At 44.4% G+C, this 26,111-nt stretch overlaps 2 protein-coding genes across 2 annotated transcripts; both read right to left on the reverse strand.

Annotated features, from left to right (window-relative positions):
• Positions 1-319: 319 nt before the first annotated feature.
• On the reverse strand, positions 320-6,665 carry LOC121576696 (coactosin-like protein). The gene is made up of 4 exons (XM_041890059.2): positions 6,197-6,665; positions 5,577-5,659; positions 1,547-1,704; positions 320-1,337 (listed from the first exon to the last, which is right to left on the reverse strand). Exons 1-4 carry the CDS (start codon positions 6,271-6,273, stop codon positions 1,227-1,229), a joined length of 429 nt encoding a protein of 142 aa, XP_041745993.1. The 5' UTR covers positions 6,274-6,665; the 3' UTR covers positions 320-1,226.
• A 6,469-nt stretch (positions 6,666-13,134) lies between these two features.
• Positions 13,135-25,231, reverse strand: zgc:56622 (uncharacterized protein LOC326033 homolog). The gene is made up of 10 exons (XM_041891050.2): positions 25,023-25,231; positions 24,657-24,830; positions 23,639-23,755; positions 14,978-15,055; positions 14,708-14,824; positions 14,146-14,258; positions 13,927-14,014; positions 13,677-13,760; positions 13,300-13,382; positions 13,135-13,198 (listed from the first exon to the last, which is right to left on the reverse strand). The coding sequence occupies exons 1-10, from the start codon at positions 25,104-25,106 to the stop codon at positions 13,165-13,167; spliced, it is 972 nt and encodes a 323-aa protein (XP_041746984.1). The 5' UTR covers positions 25,107-25,231; the 3' UTR covers positions 13,135-13,164.
• Between the last annotated feature and the right edge of the window lie 880 nt (positions 25,232-26,111).

Genomic DNA, 26,111 nt, shown 5'->3' on the forward strand with positions numbered 1-26,111 from the left:
ACTGCCATGTTGCGCTGAGCCTTGCTGTTGGAAAACCACATCAGGGTCTAACTTTCAGCTGTTGCAGATGCACCTCCCCCGACTTCACTCCTCGACTTTTGTCTACAGTCAGTTGCTTTCACATTACCACTCAAACAAGCCCAGTTACTATGTGTACTCTGGACTAGAGTGGCACAATGCCAAGGGCTTCCATTACATCACTGCCCCACTGAGTCTCACAACCACCACAAAACTAATTTACCTTATTCTCACATCACCCAAAGAGCCCTCCTGTCCATGTAAATGAGAGCTTTAGACACAAACAAAGAGACCAGCGAGCTTGAAAAAACATTTTTTTTATTCTGAAATGATTGGTCATGTGCCCAGTTCAGTTTTTAAAAGTCTCCTCAAATCTCCTAGATAACATTGCTCTCAAAAATAAATCAAAGGTTAGAGAAAATAAAAAATAATCGTTGAAAAAAAATGCATTTTGGGGGTTTAATCCAAATAAAAAGAGAGGCTACACTAGAGAAATGGCTGCTCCTGGGTTGGGCTGACTGAAAGTGCTACAGCCCTGTCCCATTGGTTTGTGGGCCATAGGAAAATCATAGTCCCACCCCCATGAGTGGAGGATAGCCAATCACAGTGTAGTATCCAAAAACACACACGCCTCCCATGATGCCCCTCTCTCCATGGGAGATTAAGGCAGTAAACACAGCGGGGTATATACCTTGGGGGTGGATTGGGAGATGAGAAACGCTGGGCAGGAAGGACCTCTATTGACCAAGGATGCATGTTTGGACTACAACCACAGAAGTATACAGTAAAAGCACAATGATGACAAGTCAAATCAGATAGAGGCAAAGCGAATCCCTCTGCCCTTGTTCTGACAAACAGTACAGTAATGTGACTTTTCCAGTTGTAACACAAACACAGCCCCCTAGATTGAGAGAGTTCTTAACGTTGTGCCGCAGCTGAGATGAGACTGAGATGATGCACAGTACAGTAGATAATCATCCATGACCTGACAGGTGAGAGGGCTGAGGATAGGACTGTAGGCATATATGTCTGAGTGTGTCTCAACATGCTTTTTTGTGAGAGTGTGTGTGTTGCTGTGTGTTAATGTGTCTGCGTGTCTGTACGTGTGTGTGTATATATCCCCGTCACTCTCTCATCCAGGCATGAAGACCCCTCCCTCCCCCAAAAGGTAGCAGCCCCTCCCCTGCCCCGCCCTGATGGACTCTGTTCTACTCTCCCTGGGCGTCATAGTTGGCCCCGCCCGCCTTCTTCAGCTCGGTGCGAATGTAGTCCTCTTCCAGCTCACGAGGATCACTGATCATGAACTCCTTGGCAAAGTTCTGCAGGACACAAACAGGGGGGTTGATAGAGAGAGGAATGTAAGAGAAAGACTCTTCAAAAAAGACAAACGAAGCTAGAGAGATGGCACAGGTACAAAATTGTGTTATACTTTATTTGCCATTTAATTTACTATATTTTAACAGAACATAAATATTTGATATTTGTGAAGGAATCATGTGAGTATGTGTGAGAACAGAGAGTCCCTAACCTGGACAATATCTTTCACCAGTGTCTTGTCAGTGCTGATCTTGGCACGCTGCAGGCCGCTCACGTTTTCCCCTATCCAGGTGATGAGGGTGAACTTGGCCCGCTTGCTCATGGCGTCACCCGTTGTGATCCGCACAAAGCCAAAGAGACGCACATCATCTGAGAGAGAGAGAGAGAGTCAGAGATGAGACTGACCATCAGACAAGCAGAAACATGCAGAGAGGCTGATGACACAGCAGAACATTTCCATTCCCAGCTGCCTCATGACAGATAATTACAGTATAGTTGTTAGAGAAATGGATTTGTCACCATGTCCATGTTTTGTGCCAGCAATTGGCAAGGCCTGATTCCTGTGAGAGTTTTTCTATGCTGCTGTAAGAAGTATGAATACAGGCGGGGAGTTTTGGCTTGTTATGGTGACACTGCCTTGGCCAAGCACCAAATCCAAAAGTGGGATAAATCTGTGAGTACGAGAGACAGGGGGAGGTATTCAGGTCAACAGACTTAATAAAAGGGGGCTGGAGTTGTGAGCAATACCGAGGGGACTGGGGAGGCAGTGATTGTGGGTTCACTCTTTCACTCTGTCTCTCTCACACAAACACACTAAAACACACATTCACATCACATGTTCGACCTACATCACCAGCTGCATTGTCTTGGAATAGAGCTGGGGGGTTTTCTGTACAGTCGTGGTCAAAAGTTTTGAGAATGACACAAATACTAATTTTCACAAAGTCTGCTGCCTCAGTTTTGATGCCTCAGTTTTGATGCCTCAGAGTGATCAGATGAATTGCAATTAATTGCAAAGTCCCTCTTTGCCATGAAAATGAACTTAATCCCAAAAAAATCCAATTTCAGCCCTGCCACAAAAGGACCAGCTGCCATCATGTCAGTGATTCTCTCGTTAACACAGGTGAGAGTGTTGATGAGGACAAGGCTGGAGATCACTCTGTCATGCTGATTGAGTTAGAACAACAGTCTGGAAGCTTTAAAAGGAGGGTGGTGCTTGAAATCATTGTTCTTCCTCTGTTAACCATGGTTACCTGCAAGGAAACATGTGCCGTCATTATTGCTTTGCACAAAAAGGGCTTCACAGGCAAGGATATTGCTGCTAGTAAGAATGCACCTAAATCAACCATTTATCGGGTCATCAAGAACTTCAAGGAGAGAGGTTCAATTGTTGTGAAGAAGGCATCAGGGTGCCCAAGAGAGTCCAGCAAGCGCCAGGACAGTCTCCTAAAGTTGATTCAGCTGCGGGATCGGGGCACCACCAGTGCAGAGCTTGCTCAGGAATGGCAGCAGGCAGGTGTGAGTGCATCTGCACACACAGTGAGGCGAATACTTTTGGAGGATGGCCTGGTGTCAAGAAGGGCAGCAAAGAAGCCACTTCTCTCCAGGAAAAACATCAGGGACAGACTGATATTCTGCAAAAGGTACAGGGATTGGACTGCTGAGGACTGGGGTAAAGTCATTTCCTCTGATGAATCCCCTTTCCGATTGTTTGGGGCATCCGGAAAACACCTTGTCCGGAGAAGACAAGGTGAGCGCTACCATCAGTCCTGTGTCATGCCAACAGTAAAGCATTCTGAGACCATTCATGTGTGGGGTTGCTTCTCAGCCAAGGGAGTGGGCTCACTCACAATTTTGCCTAAGAACACAGCCATGAATAAAGAATGGTACCAACACATCCTCCGAGAGTAACTTCTCCCAACCATCGAAGAACAGTTTGGTGACGACCAATGCCTTTTCCAGCATGATGGAGCACCTTGCCATAAGGCAAAAGTGATAACTAAGTGGCTCGGGGAACAAAACATCGACATTTTGGGTCCATGGCCAGGAAACTCCCCAGACCTTAATCCCATTGAGAACTTGTGGTCGATCCTCAAGAGGTGGGTGGACAAACAAAAACCCACAAATTCTGACAATCTCCTAGCATTGATTATGCAAGAATGGGCTGCCATCAGTCAGGATGTGGCCCAGAAGTTAATTGACAGCATGCCAGGGCGGATTGCAGCGATCTTGAAAAAGAAGGGTCAACACTGCAAATATTGACTCTTTGCATAAACTTAACGTAATTGTCAATAAAAGCCTTTGACACTTATGGAATGCTTGTAATTATACTTCAGTATACCATAGTAACATTTCTCATAACACTGAAGCAGCGAACTTTGTGAAGACCAATACTTGTGTCATTCTCAAAACTTTTGACCACGACTGTATAGTCCAACACACCAAATATGTGCCAAACCATTTCTCAAAGTAGATTATAGTAAAAGTAATAACACATTTATGACATGACTCTGCTCTGGTCGGGGCCCTGGCCCTTCCTTACCATTAATAATGCCCCATTGGTTCCCCCATTGGTTCCCTCTGTACTGATCGGTACCATCTACGCATGATATCTGTGTTTACCTGTGCCTTGCTGATAGAGATTTTCCTGGCAGAGCTTCACAAGCAGCATTCATCTAAAGGCTTTTGTTGTGCATGAACAAGAATCAGTGTTCAAACTGTTATCAGCATGGTTACAAAGGCCATTGTTAGTTTCAACACCTACCCAGCATGTCCCCTACATGTCACATGACTTAGCCACGATATCCACCAGACCACACACAGGTCTATACTGTTTCTCTGTATAATGACCACAATGGGATGTTTCTAGCACTTAAATTCATAAAAAATGTCAAATGTTTTGTGCTTATTTACATATTTGTCACATTGTGGTGGCGGTTAAGGCTGACAAGTAATGAATAAGCATATAACACTGTTGAAAGAAAACACTAATTCTGCTAACTCCTGAGTATCAAGCCTGAACTCCCCTGTCGTAAACGTTCTGGTTTGTCAGACTGAGCTCAATATCTCTTCCCTCTCTAAGACATCCATTTTAGTTGTGCTGACAACGCTGTTAACACAAGTGCCCAGAAAACTGCTGCACTACTGAGACTATGATCATGTAGCAAAAAGACAAATAGAACGCTTTAGTTTAGCCCTTTAGTTGATAAGAAAGACATATGTTTATTTTAGCACACTATGTCTATCTAAACAACAGATGCAATTACTGAGCCTTCCCATAGAAGTATTCACTCATCTACTTTTGACTGCAACAGCCGGTGGCCCTCAAAGACAGGATGAGACTTTCACAGTTTCTGTTAAAGCAGACTCATCAGAATGTATGAAACTTCTTATACAGTAGGATTAGAGCAACAATATTCCCTGGGCAAAGACAAGGTTCAAAGTGAGGAGAGACAATGGTAGTATTGGACAGCCAGGGGTACTATTTGGGTAGTTAGTATAGTAATACATCAGTTATCCTTTTTAAAAGGGTAATACATCAGTAATAGGCCTAGATCGTAACAAATCATAATTTCATCACTGGAATATATGCCCTGAAACATAAATAAACCGGAGCGGCCTACAGCCAGGTGCAATACAGGCGCGCGCACCAACGCTGGAGTTTATATGCGCCACGCCCAACACTCAAGTATCTAATTAAGGGGATGAGAGTGTCAGGGAAGTGTGCTGATAGGGTGGTGACAGCATGATTTGCTCCCTGGGGTGGCACATTTATACTATGTCCTATATAGTGGACACACTTTCAATGTTACTAATATTATAAACCTAGGCCTATATAGTTCACACTTTTTAAGAACCCAGAAAGGCCTACTTCCGTATGAAGTCACGGGACAGATAGGCTATTAAATGTTAACTAGGTCGCAGTACTTCTGGATTAAGTAGCATACTGACGTCCAATAGAGGACAGAGTTTTATAAGATTATTGCTCTTGTAGGCTACAGGGAGTCACAAATCCGAAGTTCCTTCAAGCGCTGACATTCTTTACTACTTTACAAGCAACAACATTTCAGATAATATAAGTTTCCAACAACTCAATGAGCACTACTGACTGACATGGCAACAAATCGTTAAAATGTGTGTGGTTTATAGGTTATTACAGCGCTGTTGCCATTCCTCAGGACCATTGCCGCCAATTTGAAAGAACCGCATAAACGCAAAAATTAATGAAATCCAGGCCTTACCTGTGCACTGACTCTTGAATTCTTCATAATCAGTCCCCTGGCCCGCCGGCACAATCATATGGCCCTCATATTTAAACGCTGCCCTAAAATAACATAAAAGGTACAATAAATGAATGAATTAAAATGCACTAACCTTACAGTAATCTCAAATGGAATATTCAGACCCTGTCTGTCAATAAAATCGGTAATCCTCCATGCCAGTCTACTCCACTAATGCGTGTCCACTTCCATCATCCGACATCTATCGGATAGGATTACAATGTATCTAGTGGCGACCAGGGTGAGTAGGCTATTAATTCAAAAACCGATCTGTCAAATGAGGGCCGACGTGTCCGGTTTTGTGTCAACATATACGTGTCATTATCACTGTACCTCTTGGATAGGCAAAATGAATTCGTCATGCCCCGGTATCCTGATTTATTAGACCAAGAGAGGTAATTTATGGCGAGGATAGAAACAATTTTAATCAAATTAAACACTGGATGAATGAATGAGAAGTGCGCAGTTTGATTATCCATACATTGTTATAGATTTTATAAAAATATATATATTTTTAGGATGCTGTGTAAACTCTCAGATGCCCACAATTGCCTATGCACAACTAATTTCACCACACTCACCAGTTTATCTCCGTGTTATCGTCTCTGACGAGGTTATAAGCTTCCCTGCAAGCCTCTTTATCGATTCGTGTTGCCATTTTGGATGGACGCAAATGGACAGTAGAGATGAGAGCGCAGAACAGATAGGCTACCGGTAGTCGAAGTGAAGAAAGCGAGGCGAAAAGAAAAATCCAAAAGGAGCAGAATGAGAGTTATACAATAGAGACAGCTCTAGTCTGAAATTACGAGCCCCTACTGAGCAGTCGAGTCTGCGCTATTACACGAGGAGCGCGCTGAGCAGGGTGTATCTTTTCTCAATTATCTGAGAAAGAGACTCTTTCCACGACTCGATTCATTTCCTATATCCAGTTAATGGGCGTTGGTGATGTTTGTCAATCAGGTTGCCGTACTAGTGCGGCGAAGTCCCCAGACGCAGTATTCACCTCCCAATAGTCAACTGAGGTATTCAGTCAAATTAAATCCACCCTTTTTCTATTGTTACCGTTTTACTGCGCTATCCTGCCCTCTTGTGGTCTGTTAATGTGATCGATGCATGAGAACAATAGCCCGCAGCAAACAGTTCCTAAACCAATACCCACATTTGGGGGCAGTGTGATTATAGCCCAATAGACAATTAAACATTCAAAGAAAATAATAAACCATGGAAAGTAGGACTAGAATACAGAGATTGAGGTCATTTATTTCAAGCTATATGAGGGGACCAAGCGAGAGAGAAAGAGAAAGAAAAAAAGAAATAGAGAGAGATTGTGTGTGTGATAGGTGTTAGTCATTTTACAACGGCTGTACCTGCATGATCACATCCCCCATGAATTGATGAGGCCAAAATATCTACAATAAAATCAACATGTAATCTAAAAGTTTCTACACTGAGGGCTATGATTGCGGGGAGAAACATTTAGCAGTGCAATTCTCAAACTAACCTTTTAAATCTGTGTCCAATAGCTTGACGTTTTTAGCAGTGCATGCATGGTAGGCCTAATTGCCGTTTCTGAATGCATCCCAAGTGGCCCCATGCACTCGCCCTGTGATTGGTTGGATTCACAGACAGTCTACGGCTACTTCCTGGATGAGATCATGGCTGCGATTAAACAACAAAATAATACATTTTCAAAATGCTTTTGATCAAGCAAGATATAACAACGGATGATGCTGTGGTAAATTTAAAATAGGTGTTTTTATTCTCGCACGATCAATATCGCTGTCGAACATAAAAGCGTCTCGTGTAGATTGTTGCTAGTCTACTGATAGTAGGATCTCAAAGTTGCTGTTGAATAGCCGCTACAATGTAACAAGACGCCAATATTCTCCCAGTGTCCTCTCCTGAGAGGTCAAAGTGAGGTGATACATTGTGGCATGATGTCATTGTCAAATTTTCTTGATAAGCAACCCCAAAGTTCGGCTGTAGTCCAAGTTATGCAGTGGTGGAAAAAGTACCCAAAAGTCATATTTGAGTAAAAGTAAAGATACCTTAATATAAAATGACTTAAGTAAAAGTTAGCCAGTAAAATACTACTTGAGTAAAAGTCTAAAAGTATTTGGTTTGAAATATACATAAGTATCAAAAGTAAATGTAATTGCAAAAATATGCTTAAGTATCAAAAGTAAAACTATAAATCATTTCAAATTGCTTGTATTAGGCCAACCAGACGGAACAATTTTCTTTTTTAATTTACGGATAGCCAAGAGCATACTCCAACACTCAGACATAACTAACAAACATACATTTGTGTTTAGTGAGTCGGCCAGATAAGAGGCAGTAGGGATGACCAGGGATGTTCACTTGATAAGAGCGTGAATTGGGCCATTTTCCTGTCCTGCTAAAAATTCAAAATGTAACTAGTGTCAGGGAAAATGTATGGAGTAAAAAGTACATTATTTTCTTTAGGAATGTAGTGAAGTAAAAGTAAAAGTTGTCAAACATATAAATACAGAGCCCGGTTGCATAAAACACCTTAAGTTAATTTCCCCATTATCTTTTCCCTTAAAGTTTCCTTAACTTTAAGTCAGTTGCACAAAACATTTTATGGTGAATTTCCCTCTTAAATTAAGTGAAAAAGTTAAGGGTTCCAATGAGCTCCCTTAACTGCTTAATTCAGTATGGATTTCAATGTAAACAGCATTTGTGGAGGTGAATGTTGCTTTCATCTGCTCTGGTTAGCTACAAAAGGAAAACATCAACCAGCTAGCTACTTAGCTAAACAATGGAAGGTGCACAATCCATGGCTACAAAGCTAGTTAGCTATAGCTACTCTGTAAGCTAGCTTGACATACTAGAAAGTAAAATAAACAAGTTGAGAAAAAAATAAGTACAAGAAACGTGCTTTATTATCTTCTGAAGCAATTTGGTTATCCTGTCTTGATTGTAAAAGTTCTATTTAGCTATCTCACAAAATAAAAGCAATCTCTTTGGCGAGACGTTTAGTCAGTGAATCAGGCCGTCTTTATGGTAACCAGATACTCTTTCTGCCATACATGCCTTCAAACTACCGTAAAACCCCTTAAGTATGCCCTTACCTACGGAAACATTTGAGAGGCTCTATGCAACGCCCTTAAACAATTCCCTTAGGTAAGGGAAAATTATTCCTTAAGGTAAACCCTAAAGGGAAACACTTGTTTTATGCAACTGGGCCCAGATACCCCAAAAATCGACTTAAGTATTACTTTAAAGTATTTTTTACTTAAGGACTTTACACAACTGAAATTATGTAGCCCACTAGCCCAAGATGTTACTCTTAAGGAGCCTACTGTTACTCCTTAAGGTCAAATGACCTTATGTTATTTTCAGAGGTGGACTGGCTCTGGCAGCCAAAACAGCCAAATACTCCATCTAAACGTGAATTGATTCTCAATTGCAATACGGTTCTACAAACATAAAGCCCTTTACTTTCATATCACATCAGAATAATTTTTAAAAATGATGGTTTTAGCACAGTTGCAGCCTACAGTATTTTTCAGTGACAACACGTTTCTGGCGGCCTTCTTCCGTTACACACAGGTGTTCGGAGCATGCTAGATAGCTAATTAGCACAGGTGGTCCCTCTGTCTTCTGTAAACATGCTGTAACATGGAGATATGGCCTTGTGAGAACACTAACCCTAACCCTATAAAGGTGTGTATCAATTTAACCTTTAGTTTAAAAAAAATCTTGTTGATATTTTTTTGTTTTTAATTTTTTAATTTCACCTTTATTCAACCAGGTAAACCAGTTGAGAACAAGTTCTCATTTACAACTGCGACCTGGCCAAGATAAAGCAAAAGCACTGCGATAAAAACAACAACACAGAGTTACATATGGGGTAAAGAGACATTTCCGGAGACATTTGAAACCCCACCTCTTTAAGGAATACCTGGGATAGGATAAAGTAATCCTTCTACCCCCCCACCAATTTGTAAGTCGCTCTGGATAAGAGCGTCTGCTAAATGATGTAAATGTAAATGTAAACAAAACATAAAGTCAAAAGATAAGGCTAAGGTCCTTATGCTTCCAAAACCGTACTGCAAGTGATGCATGTTAATGTTCAGACTGAGCGTTGGGGCTCTTAACAAAAGTTCCCCGTACAGAAGACACCTTTGTCCAATGACTTATGTATAATGTAATGGAACTGAGAATCATGATCAAGGGCTAGTAGCCCACTTGTGATTTCTCTCAATTCTGTCATTCGTATTCAAATTTCCCTGTCCTTCAGATAGTGTTGGATTGAGAGCACACAATGGATAATGTAAGACAATGCTGTGTTTCATGGCCTCAACGGATAAGTGAGTCATCCAAGGTTAGTAGCATGATGTGACCTATTGTTATGATGAGTTTCTAGGGTATCAAGTGATTACGAATGTAAGGATGTACTTAGACACTTTTGATGGGGAGTTCATATTAGATATTTAATATGGTACCATGGTTAGTTATAACAGACATAGGGACATGGCCATGCCTCTGCCAACTTCCTAACTCCGGAACAAAGATCCACTCTCTCTATATATACACTCTGTTACAAGTCTCTCCACGAACATCTGGTAATCATCATGGGCACTCCCATTCTTTGATGTTATTACCCTTTACCCCTGTCAGTATATCCTGTCTATCAATTATTCTAAGATCAACCTCAGTAATAACGGAATGTAGACTCCGTGGCAGCAAACCACTTATCTAGTAACTTTAACCTGGTCCCCACGATACTATGACATGACATCATTACAATCCACTTTTTTTTTCTTATTTTGTGGCAAGTAAAATTACTTAACCCCCAACAGTTCATATAAAATACAATATTCCCAATCAGTAGTATATATATATATATCTGACTAGAGCCTAAACTATGCTAGATAACTGAGAATTCCCCCCTTTCTACCTTCTATACCTGAATCCAACTTGATTCTCAATATATTTAATCAACAAAGGTATAAATTCTCAGTCATCTATCTTATGCGATATCAAACCTCTCAAACCTCTATAGACTCAGTCTGAGTAAAAGATAAACACATAATTAACTACTATATATTCATGCTAATAATCTATGTAGTCAAAACCTTACTTATATATATATATAAGGAAAAATCCCACATAGACATCCCCCATTTTAAAATGACCCCTTTTTCTGAGACATGCGACCAAGAAAAACATCCATAAAATAAATTGTGACCATCATGACATCATCCCCACAAATACAAAGATCCATGACCATTACTAAGTTACATGGATATTACAATATATTCAAATGAATATTTCAAAATAAAACAACTGCAATCTTCTTCATACAGATGAACCCCAAGCTTGTCACTGGTCACTTGGGGCGCAATCTGATCTTCAATCCTGTACACCGTAAAATCCACTTTACACATCTCCATCTTAACATTCCTTATTCCTCAATCAACATTATCAATGTACTCTAAACTGGAATAACATGATATATTAATAATTTATCCTTTCTCTCCTTGCATTTATATTGACTGATACATCTCTATTCATACTCCTAATACCTTCCTATATGTCTCTAATATTTCCCATAGCTTTATTTAAATTCCCAATACCTTCCTAATCTTAATGGCCAACATGTATCCCCCATATAATCACATACATTCCCTCTTTATCTACTATAATAACATACAATGCTATGTGATTATCACTTACATAGTCTAATGAGTGACATCTCAAACCCAATTGCTTGAAAATCCAAGACTGTTAATAGATACAATGTTAAACTCCTATTTGTTCTACTAATATACCTGATATGACATACACATTATAACACTCTATATATTCACTCCCTGTTAAATCATTACATCCCTAAACTATTCATGCTTTAAGAATTCAACCAAAATCAGATTTACATTTTAGTCATTTAGCAGACGCTCTTATCCAGAGCGACTTACAGTTAATGAGTGCATACATTATTTTTTATACCCCCGTGGGAATCGAACCCACAACCCTGGCGTTGCAAACGCCATGCTCTACCAACTAACCAACCCATCGCGCTCTAGCGACTCCTTGTGGCGGGCCGGGCGCCTGCAAGTTGACTTCGGTCGCCAGTTGGACGGTGTTTCCTCCGACACATTGGTGCGGCTGGCTTCCAGGTTAAGCGAGCATTGTGTCAAGAAGCAGTGCGGCTTGGCAGGGTCGTGTTTCAGAGGACGCATGGCTCTCGACCTTCGCCTCTCCAGTCCTTAGGGGAGTTGCAGCGATAGGACAAGACTGTAATTGGATATCACGAAATTCGGGAGAAAAAGGGGTAAAAGTGCAAAGAAATTATAAATAATAATACTCCTCAGCACCTCCCTTCCCCCTCCTCAGACGATCCCGCAGGTGAAGAAGCTGGATGTGGAGGTCCTGGGCTGGCATAGTTACACGTGGTCTGCTGTTGTGCGGCCAGTTGGATGTACTGCCAAATTCTATAAAAATGACGTTGGAGGCGGCTTATGGTAGAGAAATGAACATTACATTCTCTGGCAACAGCTCTGTTGGACATTCCTGCAGTCAGCATGCCAATTGCACGCTCCCTCAGAACTTGAGACATCTGTGGCATTGTGTTGTGTGACAAAACTGCACGTTTTAGAGTGGCCTTTAGTTGTCCCCAGCACAAGGTGCACCTGTGTAATGATCATGCTGCTTAATCAGCTTCTTGATATGCCACACCTGTCAGGTTGATGGATTATCTTGGCAAAGGATAAATGCTCCCTAACAGGGATGTAAACAAATTTGTACCACAAAATGTATGCACAAAATGTGAGCGAAATAAGCTTTTTGTGTGTATGGATAATGTCTGGCCTCTCTTATTTCAGCTCATGAAAAATGGGACCAACACTTTACATGCGTTTATATATTTTTTCGGTATATGTGTTTTAAACTAAACGTTTTGTTTGAGTTTTGAGGATAAAAAAACAACATTGAATCCTTTCAGAATCAGGCAGACAGGGCACAGTATATCTATTCAAATCATGCCAACAAAAAAACAATACCATCCATCTATACCTTACATTTTAGTCATTTAGCAGACGCTCTTATCCAGAGCGACTTACAGTTAGTGAGTGCATACATTATTTTATTTTTCATACTGGCCCCCCATGGGAAATGAACCCACAACCCTGGCGTTGCAAACGCCATGCTCTACATCCCTGCCGGCCATTCCCTCCCCTACCCTGGACGACGCTGGGCCAATTATGCGCCGCCCCATGGGTCTCCCGGTCGCGGCCGGCTACGACAGAGCCTGGATTCAAACCAGGATCTCTAGTGGCACAGCTAGCACTGCGATGCAGTGCCTTAGACCACTGCGCCACTCGGGAGGCCAAGTTTCTATTTATCATCACAGTTTCACATTATAGGTAAACAATAAACACTGGTTGAAGACCATTTGCAGGCCGATGCTGCTGATGTTGATGAGAAGGTGGATAGTAATCTGGCTATGTTCTCAGGTTGAGAAGCAGTTATTTTGTGACTTCTCTGTCTCTTGTCTCAACTCGCTGATCCCCAGGGACTGTCATTCAAAGGGGTAGTATGGATGAGACTTCAATCTGAAGAACAGAAACATGTCAGGGTAGGAGCAGTTGTTCTCTACATGGAATTATTGATGTATTAAGTATTTTTGTAAAAGGAAGGGTTTAGCATGTCTTACGAGTCGATGATGCAGCTCTTCCAGCCTCTATTTAGTCCTCTCAGTGCTGACATGTCCTCCTCAGTCAGAGAGAAGTCAAAGATCTGCAGACAATACACTTTATTTTTGAGTGTTTATTGTACCTTTGACACATTTGAATGGTTGTCAAAAGTGACATCTCCATTGATTTATGTTAGCGAGTAATTAGTTAGTAACTAAATGTGTAAACCAAGACATTGATCTGACATTGATCAAACTAGCACTAAGACTGAATACTATATCAGTCAAAGTCATATTGCTCAAACTGAACTTGATATGAACTCATGGTATGATTGAGCAAGAGCTACATGTAGTACAAATGAGGAAATATAATCTATATTGGGTCAAAGAGAGTTCACCTTAGTGTTTTCCAGGATGTGGTTGGGTTTGACACTTTTGGGGATCACTGCTATACCCTGCTGCACATGGTACCTCAGCAGCACCTGAAACAACACACACACACATACAGTCCTTAGATGCAGAGCTCAGATACTCATTCACACACACACACACACACACACACACTCCCTGAAGACAGATCTGAGATTGACACACAGCTGAGACGCATACACCTTAGATGTGTGTTTCTACTGAACTATCTAGTCTAACCTGAGCAGGGCTCCGTCGGTGCTTCTTAGCCACGTCTCCTACCACAGGGTCCTCCAGCAGCTTCTCAGGATCAGTGTCTCCACAGTGACTGCAGGAAGTATTGACACAGTCAACTTTTGGAACATAGGGAGGGATGTTTACTCGGCCAATAGTGGGGTCAATAGTGCAGGATCATAGTCCAGTCGCTACTGTATACATGTTATTGTCAGGAGGACTCACAGGTCTTTGGGTCTTCCAGGGGAACCAAAGGGGCTGTAGGCAGTGAGGGCGATGTTGCGAGACTTGCAGAACTCCACCAGGTCAGACTGGACCAGGTAGGGATGCAGCTCCACCTGCAGGAGTGGAGGGAGAGATGATGAGATGACAGAGCTGTGAGAACGCTCTTTCGCCTGTTATCCATTCTTGTCTCCTCCCCTCTGACCCAGTAGCGACACCCACACACTCTTTCAGCATGGTAAACACACCCATTTGCACATGTAGTGTCCATGCATAAACACAGTTAACTGTGTATTGCACTGGTTGAGCTGGTTAAAGGAGTGAAATAAGTTTGTGACACAGGAGGTTGGTAGCACCTTAATTGGGGAGGACTGGCTCATAGTAATGGCTGGAACTGAATACATGGAATGGTTTCCATGTGTTTGATACCATTCCATTAACTCCATTCCAGCCATTATTATGAGCTGTCCTCCCCTCAGTAGCCTCCTGTGGTTTGTGAGGTACTCAGTGTTTCATAATGGTGTATTTAAAAGAGCTAAAGTTGCGGTGTAAAGCCTTGAAGCACCTGGTTGACTGCAGGGGGAACCTTGGCCACAGAGAGCAGTCTCTCCAGCTGGAGGACGTTGAAGTTGGACACGCCAATACTCTTCACCTTCCCTGAGGCCTGCAAGGCCTCCATCCCCTACATCACACAGCAGACATTACAGCACAGACACAGTAATACACCACACTTCATGATACCAAAAATAGATCACAAAGAAATGCAAATCATTTTGTTGTTAGGAGACAGTATAATGATGTTGATGAAGTGAAGAGGAGATGATAGTGTTCTAACCTTCCACACGTCCAGATAGTCAATGTCAGTGGTGAGCATTTCTCCATCTCTCATAGGGAAGAGCTCATCATCCACTTTCTGGAAGGAATGAAAAAGATACAGTGCATTCGGAAAGTATTCAGACCCCTTGACTTTTTCCACATTTTGTTATGTTACAGCCTTATTCTAAAATTGATTAAATTGTTTTTTTCCCTCATCAATCTACAGACAAATTTTTTAATTTTTTTATTTAACCTTTATTTAACCAGGTAAGCCAGTTGAGAACAAGTTCTCATTTACAACTGCAACCTGGCCAAGATAAAGCAAAGCAGTGCGATAAAAACAACAACAACACAGAGTTACATATGGAATAAACAAAACATACAGTCAAAAATACAATAGAAAATCTATATACAGTGTGTGCAAATGTAGTAAGTTATGGAGGTAAGGCAATAAATAGGCCATAGTGCAAAATAATTACAATTTAGTATTAACACTGGAGTGATAGATTTGCAGAAGATGATGTGCAAATAGAGATACTGGGGTGCAAATGAGCAAAATAAATAACAATGTAAATAACAATATGGGGATGAGGTAGTTGGGTGGGCTAATTTCAGATCGGCTGTGTACAGGTGCAGTGATCGGTAAGCTGCTCTGACAACTAATGCTTAAAGTTAGTGAGGGAGATAAGTGCCTCCAGCTTCAGAGATTTTTGCAGTTCGTTCCAGTCATTTGCAGCAGAGAACTGGAAGGAATGGCGGCCAAAGGAGATGTTGGCTTTGGGGATGACCAGTGAGATATACCTGCTGGAGCGCATACTACGGGTGGGTGTTGCTATGGTGACCAATGATCTAAGATAAGGCAGGGATTTGCCTAGAAGTGATTTATAGATGACCTGGAGCCAGTGGGTTTGGCGACGAATATGTAGTGAGGGCCAGCCAACGAGAGCGTACAGGTCACAATGGTGGGTAGTATATGGGGCTTTGGTGACAAAACGGATGGCACTGTGATAGACTACATCCAATTTGCTGAGTAGAATGTTGGAAGCTATTTTGTAAATGACATCGCCGAAGTCAAGGATCGGTAGGATAGTCAGTTTTACGAGGGCATGTTTAGCAGCATGAGTGAAGGAGGCTTTGTTGCGAAATAGGAAGCCGATTCTAGATTTAACTTTGGATTGGAGATGCTTAATGTGAGTCTGGAAGGAGAGTTTACGGTCTAACCAGACACCTAGGTATTTGTAGTTGTCCACATATTCTAAGTCAGACCCGCCGAGAGTAGTGATTCTAGTCGGGCGGGCGGGTGCAAGCAGCGTTCGATTGAAGAGCATGCATTTAGTTTTACTAGCGTTTTAAGAGCAGTTGGAGGCCACGGAAGGCGTGTTGTATGGCATTGAAGCTTGTTTGGAGGTTTGTTAACACAGTATACAAAATGGTGTTGTCTGCGTAGAGGTGGATCTGAGAGTCACCAGCAGCAAGAGCAAGATCGACATCATTGATATACACAGAGAATAGAGTCGGCCCTAGAATTGAACCGTGTGGCACCCTCATAGAGACTGCCAGAGGTCCAGACAACTGGCCCTTGATTTGACACATTTAACTCTATCTGAGAAGTAGTTGGTGAACCAGGCGAGGCAGTCATTTGAGAAACCAAGGCTATTTAGTCTGCCAATAAGAATGCGGTGATTGACAGAGTCAAAAGCCTTGGCCAGGTCGATGAAGATGGCTGCACAGTACTGTGGCTGAGGTGCACCCATGACCAGCTCGGAAACCAAATTGCATAGCGGAGAAGGTACGGTGGGATTTGAAATGGTCGGTGATCTGTTCGTTAACTTGGCTTTAAATACTTTCGAAAGGCAGGGCAGGATGGATATAGGTCTGTAACAGTTTGGATCTAGAGTGTCACCCCCTTTGAAGAAAGGGGATGACGCGGCAGCTTTCCAATCTCTGGGGATCTCAGACGATACGAAAGAGAGGTTGAACAGGCTAGTAATAGGGGTTGCGACAATTTCGGCAGCTAATTTTAGAAAGAAAGAGTCCAGATTGTCTAGCCCAGCTGATTTGTAGCGGTCCAGATTTAGCAGCTCTTTCAGAACATCAGCTATCTGAATTTGGGTGAAGGAGAAGCGGGGGGGGGGGGGCATGGGCAAGTTGCTACAGGATGCACATTTCTGTTTGAAAAAGCTAGCCTTTGCTTTCCTAACTGATTGTGTATATTGGTTCCTGACTTCCCTGAAAAGTTGCATATCGCGGGGGCTGTTCGATGCTAATGCAGTACGCCACAGGATGTTTTTGTGCTGGTCAAGGGCAGTCAAGTCTGGGGTGAACCAGGGGCTATATATGTTCTTAGTTCTGAACTTTTTGAATGGGGCATGCTTATTTAAGATGGAGAGGAAAGCACTTTTGAGGAACATCCAGGCATCCTCTACTGACGGAATGAGGTCAATATCCATCCAGGATACCTGGGCCAGGTCAATTAGAAAGGACTGCTCACTGAAGTGTTTTAGGGAGCGTTTGACAGTGATGAGGGGTGGTCGTTTGACCGCGGACCCATTACAGACACAGGCAATGAGGCAGTGATCGCTGAGATCCTAGTTGAAGACAGGGGAGGTATATTTAGAGGGTAAATTAGTCATGATGATATCTATGAGGGTGCCCATGTTTACGGATTTAGGGTTGGACCTGGTAGGTTCCTTGATAATTTGTGTGAGATTGAGGGCATCTAGTTTAGATTGTAGGACGGCCGGGGTGTTAAGCATATACAAGTTTAGGTCACCAAGCAGTACGAACTCTGAGGATAGATGGGGGGCAAGCAATTCACATATGGTGTCCAGGGCACAACTGGGGGCTGAGGGGGGTCTGTAGCAAGCGGCAACAGTGAGAGACTTATTTCTGGAAAGGTGGATTTTTAGAAGTAGAAGCTCAACTCTCTACAGTAGATTGCAACTCCGCCCCCTTTGGCAGTTCTATCTAGACGGAAAATGTTGTAGTTCGGGATGGACATTTCTGAATTTTTGGTGGCCTTCCTAAGCCAAGATTCAGACACTGCTAGAACATCAGGGTTGGCAGAGTGTGCTAACGCAGTGAATAACTCAAACTTGAGGAGGAGGCTTCTGATGTTAACATGCAAGAAACCAAGGCTTTTAGGGTTACAGAAGTCAACAAATGATAGCGCCTGGGGTAACCTCTACATCACCAGAGGAACAGAGGAGGAATAGAATAAGGATACGGCTAAAGGCTTTAAGAACTGGTCTTCTAGTGCATTAGGTACAGAGAATAAAAGGGGCAGATTTCCGGGCGTTGTAGAATAGATTCAGGGCATTATGTACAGACAAGGATATGGAAGGATATGAGTACAGTGGAGGTACACCTAAGCATTGGGTAACTATGAAAGAGATAGCATCACTGGAGGTACTGATTGAGCCGGTCTCCGCGTGTATGGGGGGTGGGACAAAGGATCTCTCTGAGGCTGGTTGAGCGGGACTGGGGGTTCTACAGTGAAATTGTATAATAAGAACAAACCCAAACAGTAATAGGCTAGGCATATTGACATGCGAGAGAGGCATAACGCAATCACAGGTGTTATTCGAGAGGGCTAAGACAACAACTGGTAATGGCGATGAATGTTTGGGCTGAGGCTAAACAGATCAACAGGATGGGGTACCGTGTAAAGGAACAGTCCAGCAGGCATTAGCTGTGTAGCTGAGTGATCATAAGGTCCAGTGAACAGCAATAAGTAAGTCCGGGAGCAGTTCGTAGGCTGCTACAGCACAGGCGAGCAGGAGGCAGCAGATGGATCTTCGTGGTCGTCACAATGGGAAGCCTGTTGAAACCACATCAGACGATTACGTCGGCAGACCAGTCGTGATGGATCGGCGCTAGGAGGTCGACACTAGGAGGTCCGGTCCGGTTGACAGAGAGGTAGATAGCCGGGAGATGGGCTCGAGGCTAGCTCAAGGCTAACTGGTACGTCGGGACAGTGGTGATTAGCCAACAACAGCCATTCGGTTGCAGCTAGCTAGTTGCGATGGTCTGGTGCTAAGGTCCAGTGATTCAGTGATTCCGGCAGAAAATCCGATATGCTCTGGGTCTGTCACGGATTCTGCCGAGGCTGCCCCTCCTCCTTGCTCGGGCAGGCTTCGGCGTTCGTCGTCACCGGAATACTAGCTGCTGCCGATCTATGTTCTATGTTTCTATGTTCTACCTGTTGTCTGATTGTTACACACCTGTTTCCCATTATGTGATTACTCCTTCCCTATTTAACCCGGTGGCTCCCAATGTGTTTTGTGCGTGTTTGTTTTTCATTTCGTGTGTCGTTGGTGAGCGGGTTTGTTCCTCCCTGTGTGGAGGTATCTTGTATTGATTTATTTACTTATCCAGTAAAGTACATTTCATAGAGTTCTGTGTCCTGCGCCTGACTTCGATCCACCCCATTACACTGACACTTGTGACAGGGTCGATAGCACGCTGTGCAGACTGGCCGATAATTGTCCAGGCTAGAGCTGGCTGGTAGGTAGTGCAGCCCACGGACAGTGGTGAAGACTGCTAACGGTGGCTAATAGCAAGTAGCTAGTTAGCTGGCTAGTTGGCTAGTTTCAGCCATAGGTTCTTGATACAAATAAATTAATAATAGAATCCGTTCCACATTGGGTGAGGCAGGTTGCAGGAAAGTATATTTAGTTAAAGGTTGGAAAGTGAGATAAAGAAATATATACGAAAAAAGACACACAAAACACTGGCTATTTACACGAGGACACAACAGAATACACGACCACACTACTACCCCATAATGACAAAGCAAAAACAGGTTTTTAGAAATTTTTGCAAATGTACAAACAAAAAAAACTGAAATATGGCATTTACATAAGTAATCAGACCTTTTACTTACTTTGTTGAAGCACCTTTAGCAGCGATTACAGCCTTGAGTCTTCTTGGGTATGATGCTACAAGCTTGGCATACTTGTATTTGGGGAGTTTCTCCTATTCTTCCCTGCAGATCCTCTCAAGCTCTGTCAGGTTGGATGGGGAGGTCTCTCCAGAGATGTTCGATCGGGTTCAAGTCCGGGCTCTGGCTGGGCCACTCAAGGACATTCAGAGACTTGTCCCGAAGCCACTCCTGCATTGTCTTGACTGTGTGCTTAGGGTCGTTGTGCTGTTAGAAGGATAACCTATGCCCCAGTCTGAGGTCCTGAGCGCTCTGGAGCAGGTTTTCATTAAGGTTCTCTCTGTACTTTGCTTCGTTCATCTTTCCCTTGATCCTGACTAGTCTCCCAGTCCCTGCTGCTGAAAAACATCCCCACAGCATGATGCTGCCACCACCATGCTTCACCGTAGGGATGGTGCCAGGTTTCCTGGAGATGTGACGCTTGGCATTCAGTCCAAAGTTCAATCTTGGTTTCATCAGACCAGAGAATCTTGTTTATCATGGTCTTAGAGTCCTTTAGGTGCCTTTTGGCAAACTCCAAGCAGGCAGTCATGTGCCTTTTACTGAGGAGTGGCTTCCGTCTGGCCACTCTACAATAAAGGCCTGATTGGTGGAGTGCTGCAGAGATGGTTGTCCTTCTGGAAGGTTCTCCCATCTCCACAGAGGAACTCTGGAGCTCTGTCAGAGTGACCACCAGGTTCTTGGTCACCTCCCTGACCAAGGCCCTTCTCCACCGATTGCTCAGTTTGGCCGGGCGGCCAGCTCTAGGATGGAGGCCACTGTGTTCTTGTCACACCCTGGCTCTGGGACTCTATATGTTGAGCCAGGGTGTGTTCATTCTTGTGTTGTATTTCTATGTCGGGAGTTCTGGTTGTTGTGTTTCTATGTTGGCCAGAGTGGCTCCCAATCAGAGGCAACGAGTGTCAGCTGTGGCTGGTTGTCTCTGATTGGGAGCCATATTTAAACTGTCTGTTTTCCCTTTGTATTTGTGGGATCTTGTTCCTGTTGGTTGTTCCTTTCGGTGTGTTCCGTGTTTGTTGTGTTCAACATAGGACGTCACGTATCGTTTATTGTTTTTGTTCGTGCATTCATTAAATAAAGTAAAGTATGTTCGCAACTAACGCTGCGCATTGGTCTACTCCATACGACGATCGTGACAGAAGATCCCACCATACCAGGACCAAGCAGCGTGTCCAGGAGCAGGCAGCCTGGACGTGGGAGCAGATCTTGGACGGGCAGGGGTCCTGGACCTGGGAGGAAATCCTGGCCGGGATGGATCGCCGGCCATGGAGTGAGACGGTAGAGGCGCGACGGAGAGAGGAGCAACGGCGTAATCAGTGTCGTCGTCGGACGGACGAGAGGCAACCCCCAAAAAAAATTAGGGGGGGGCACAGGGCATGGATGACGGGGCTGACGGAGGCAGACAAGGGGCGAATTCAGAAGGCCACCAGGTTACGGGGGTCACTGGTCAAGGAAGGGAAGGAAGGTGTAGAGGCACGGCGAGAGGTACTGGGGTGTGTTACCAGTCCGGTCCGGCCCGTTCCAGATCCCGGTGTAGAGCCAGTGGTGTGTGTCCCCAGCCCGGCCCGGCCTGTTCCTGCCACTCGCACCAAGCCAGGGGTGCGAGACGCCAGCCCGGCCCGGCCTGTTCCTGCCCCTCGCACCAAGTGTACGGTGCGCGTCGCCAGCCCGGCCCGGCCTGTTCCTGCCCCTCGCACCAAGTGTACGGTGCGCGTCGCCAGCCCGGTCCGGCCTGTTCCTGCTCCTCGCACCAAGCCTACGGTGCGCATCGCCAGCCCGGCCCGGCCTGTTCCTGCCCCTCGCACCAAGTGTACGGTGCACGTCACCAGCCCGGCCCGGCCTGTTCCTGCCCCTCGCACCAAGTGTACGGTGCGGCGCGCCAGCCCGGCCCGGCCTGTTCCTGCCCCTCGCACCAAGTGTACGGTGCGCGTCGCCAGCCCGGTCCGGCCTGTTCCTGCCCCTCGCACCAAGTGTACGGTGCGCGTCGCCAGCCCGGTCCGGCCTGTTCCTGCTCCTCGCACCAAGCCTACGGTGCGCATCGCCAGCCCGGCCCGGCCTGTTCCTGCCACTCGCACCAAGCCTACAGTGCGCGTCGCCAGCCCGGCCCGGCCTGTTCCTGCCACTCGCACCAAGCCTACGGTGCGCGTCGCCAGCCCGGCCCGGCCTGTTCCTGCTACTCGCACCAAGCCAGGTGTGCGAGACGTCAGCCTGGTAAGGCCCGTTGCTGCTCCACGCACCAAGCCTACGGTGCGCGTCGCCAGCCCGGCCCGGCCTGTTCCTGCTACTCGCACCAAGCCAGGGGTGCGAGACGTCAGCCTGGTAAGGCCCGTTCCTCCTCCACGCACCAAGCCAGGGGTGCGAGTCGTCAGCCTGGTAAGGCCCGTTCCTCCTCCACGCACCAAGCCAGGGGTGCGCATCGTCAGCCCGGTCCGGTCCGTTCCTGCTCCACGCACCAAGCCAGGGGTGCGCGTCGTCAGTCCGGCACAACCCGTGCCTGGGTCACCGGTGCCTGATCAGGTACCGGTCAGCTGCTCCACAACGGAGCTGAAGCTACCCGCTCCTACGATGTCCAGTTCAGCTCCAGCCAGCGGGGCCAGACCGGACCAGGGGCGCTATGGGGGGATTATTGGAGGGTGGTGGGCAAGCCCGGAGCCAGAACCGCCGCCGAGGAGGAATGCCCACCCAGCCCTCCCCTGTTTGGTTCTAGTTGAGGCGCGGTCGCAGTCCGCGCCTTTAGGGGGGGGGTACTGTCACACCCTGGCTCTGGGACTCTATATGTTGAGCCAGGGTGTGTTCATTCTTGTGTTGTATTTCTATGTCGGGAGTTCTGGTTGTTGTGTTTCTATGTTGGCCAGAGTGGCTCCCAATCAGAGGCAACGAGTGTCAGCTGTGGCTGGTTGTCTCTGATTGGGAGCCATATTTAAACTGTCTGTTTTCCCTTTGTATTTGTGGGATCTTGTTCCTGTTGGTTGTTCCTTTCGGTGTGTTCCGTGTTTGTTGTGTTCAACATAGGACGTCACGTATCGTTTATTGTTTTTGTTCGTGCATTCATTAAATAAAGTAAAGTATGTTCGCAACTAACGCTGCGCATTGGTCTACTCCATACGACGATCGTGACAGTTCTTGGGGACCTTCAATGCTGCAGAAATGTTTTGGTACCCTTCCCCAGATCTGTGCCTCGACACAATCCTGTCTCTGAGCTCTACAGACAATTTCTTCGACCTCATGGCTTGGTTTTTGCTCTGACATGCACTGTCAACTGTGGACCTTATATAGACAGGTGTGTGCCTTTCCAAATCATGTCAAATCAATTGAATTTACCATAGGTGGACTCCAATCAAGTTGTAGAAACATCTCAAGGATGACCAATGGAAACAGGATACACCTGAGCTCAATTTCGAGTCTCATAGGAAAGGGTCTGAATACTTATGTAAATAAGGTATTTCTGTTTTTTATTTTAAATAAATTAACAAAAAAATATAAAGCCGGTTTTCGCTTTGTCATTATGGGGTATTGTGTGTAGATTGATGAAGAAAAAATAATTTGATCAATTTTAGAATAAGGCTGTAACGTAACAAAATTTGGAAAAAGTCAAGGGGTCTGAATACTTTCCGAAAGCACTGTATGTGAAAGTAAACAGAGGTGTGTTATTAAAATGTCAAGAACTGTATCAGAAGAGTCCATTAGTCCCTATATCATCCATGTGACTATTTTTGCCAGTGTGTACTGTAATCCCACCTTCAGTCCAATAGGGAAGTGCACCAGGTACAGGTCCAGATAGTCCAGCTGCAGGTCACTCAGGGACTTGTTTAGACACAATGGGATGTCATGGGTCGCATGGTGTGTACTCCACAACTACACACAAAGAAGTGGTCACAAAGAAGTGGTCACAGGTCTATTCAGCAGCACAACACAATGATGTAGCAAATCAACCATTAATACAGACAACAAGAGCACGTAGATAGAAACCAGTTCTGCTTCCAATCAGTACATATGTCAACTGAGGTCCAGCTTGTTTTTGCAAGGTTTTATGAAAAATCACTTCATCAATATGACTTAACTTTTTTAGTGTTACATAATAGACATTGACCAATAACACTAGTGGATATAGCAACAAATACTCTACAGTAGAGGTCTTCACAGGTCCACCCGAACCTGAATACCAGAGACCCGGCACAGGACGCGAGCGGGTCTGGGTCCAAAATTTAAACTTTTCCCTCAGGTCCGGGTCGGGTCCTGTTTGATTGTCATTGGTTCTCAGGTCTATGTAACTGCAGCTGATAGACCCAAGTGGACCCGACCACGGCTCTGCACAGCCTATAGCATATTTATTTTATGCTAATAAGGTGCATTTATTGACTTATAGAAAGCCAACATATAAAGACCAATTTGTTAACCAGAAGAGCAACTTGGCTGATAAACATACTGATTTTGTCACTAGGGTCCAATAGGGTCTGGTCTAGGTTGGTTGTCAACAGGTCCATATGGGTTCGGGTCTGAGTCCCCCCTTTTTTTTATAATCGGGTCCGTTCGGGTCCTGGTCTGATTGTCCTCGGGTCCGTTCAGCTCCGGGTCCAACTTTTTGGACCCGAGAAGACCTCTACTCTACAGACAATATTCATATCAGATTATATATATTTGAACTTTGTATTGGACTAAAAGACCAAAGGGCAAGCTCATGTCCACCTGGAAACAGTGACAGCCAGCCCACATAAACACTCAGACTCCACCTCTTGGTTGCAGCCGCAGCACCCACCTTACTGACGACGTACATGTCTTGTCGTCGGATGATGCCTTGCTGCATCTTGGAGAGGAGGGCCTTGCTGATCTTGACCTCATTGCGGTAGCTGTAGGCTGTGTCTATGTGACGGTAACCAGCAGCTATGGCAGCTTCCACCGCACTCTGACACACTGCTGCTGAACTGCTTGACTAAACAACACAAAGACACCATAATGACCAATTAACCCACTGTGTAATAACAACAATCAGCAATGTAAAAACATACACCTTTCATACTTAGAGACAATAATACATAGAGACATTATATATACTGAGATTTTGAGATAACCTTCAATGTGTGAGTGGGAGAGAGAGAAAGAGAGAGCGAGAAAGAGAGAGTACCTTCCATGTTCCCAAGCCCAGCAGGGGCATGCGTGTGCCATCATTCAGCTCTATTGTCCGAACAACACTGGTGCTCGCCTCCATGTGGTGGGTTGAAACAGCACAGAAAGACAGGAAGAGCCTTGTGACAGGGACTTGTGACTTATCCTTCCTCTTTACCAACTACTTTGTCACTCACTCTCTTGTCCCTCATACCCTTCTCTTTCTATCTCTCTCTCTCTCTCTCTCTCTCTCTCTCTCTCGCTTCCTTCCTTATCTTTCTAGTTAATCATTGAACTATGTAAGAAGTACTTCACCACTATTGTGTATTTATGTGTACACTCAGTAACTGAGGGCTGTCGTAAAGACTCAGGGGAGGAAGGAGAATGTTGTAAAGGTCACCTTCTTCAGACAGGAAATACTGTAGGCCTAGACTACAGGGTCCTCATGTGCACACAATATGTGCTAGGAAAGGTGTGGCCTATGCACTGTGAGATATATGTGATATTGTACCAAAGTGTAGATTTTAAACTTAAAGTGTTTGGTGATGCAATGCAAATACATTCAGACATGCAAGTCCTGGATGTGGGCCAAATAATGTTTCCTTGTTGAATCTGCTCAGCAAGGTCCCATACTGCAATACATACCTCCAACAGTAGGATGTGCTATAGTGTCAGCAATGAATGATTTCATGCTACAGTAAGACATCACACCAGTTTTTAGTTTTTTTTACAATTAGCTCGAGAAGCATACCATTGAACCACATGTGTATCTAGTTAGACTGATAAATGTATCTGTGTGTATTATGAGTACAATTATTCCATTGTAATATTCATTATTTATGAGGACGTTTGTTTTCTTTCTTTAAAACCAAGAGAGCGTTCATAGGGATTTGAAACTGAAGGTGACTCAAGGTGTGTCTAGGCCCTAGGGGATAACATTTTAGTATGAGAAAGTTCTGGCTGAAAAGCAATAAAAGTGTACTGAATATACTGACATAAAGCATTTACAAAACATTTTATACTTGAATTAGAAGTATAAAATGACAACAGCTCAAGACTGAATAATAAAATGCGTTCCTCCATTCTGGACTGATTGGACACACCTTTC

The sequence above is a fragment of the Coregonus clupeaformis genome, chromosome 29 (genome assembly GCF_020615455.1).
Source record: "Coregonus clupeaformis isolate EN_2021a chromosome 29, ASM2061545v1, whole genome shotgun sequence".
In the NCBI taxonomy this organism is placed as follows: domain Eukaryota; kingdom Metazoa; phylum Chordata; class Actinopteri; order Salmoniformes; family Salmonidae; genus Coregonus; species Coregonus clupeaformis.

Coding starts and splice junctions, on each gene's coding strand:
- LOC121576696 (XM_041890059.2), bottom strand. CDS start 6,273: ATGGCAACACGAATCGATAAAGAGGCTTGCAGGGAAGCTTATAACCTC. Junction 5,660..6,196: donor GATAACACGGAGATAAACTG/GTGAGTGTGGTG, acceptor ATGTTATTTTAG/GGCAGCGTTTAAATATGAGG. Junction 1,705..5,576: donor ATTCAAGAGTCAGTGCACAG/GTAAGGCCTGGA, acceptor TCTCTCTCTCAG/ATGATGTGCGTCTCTTTGGC.
- zgc:56622 (XM_041891050.2), bottom strand. CDS start 25,106: ATGGAGGCGAGCACCAGTGTTGTTCGGACAATAGAGCTGAATGATGGC. Junction 15,056..23,638: donor ACTTCCCTATTGGACTGAAG/GTGGGATTACAG, acceptor CATTCCTTCCAG/AAAGTGGATGATGAGCTCTT. Junction 14,015..14,145: donor CCTGGAAGACCCAAAGACCT/GTGAGTCCTCCT, acceptor TACTTCCTGCAG/TCACTGTGGAGACACTGATC.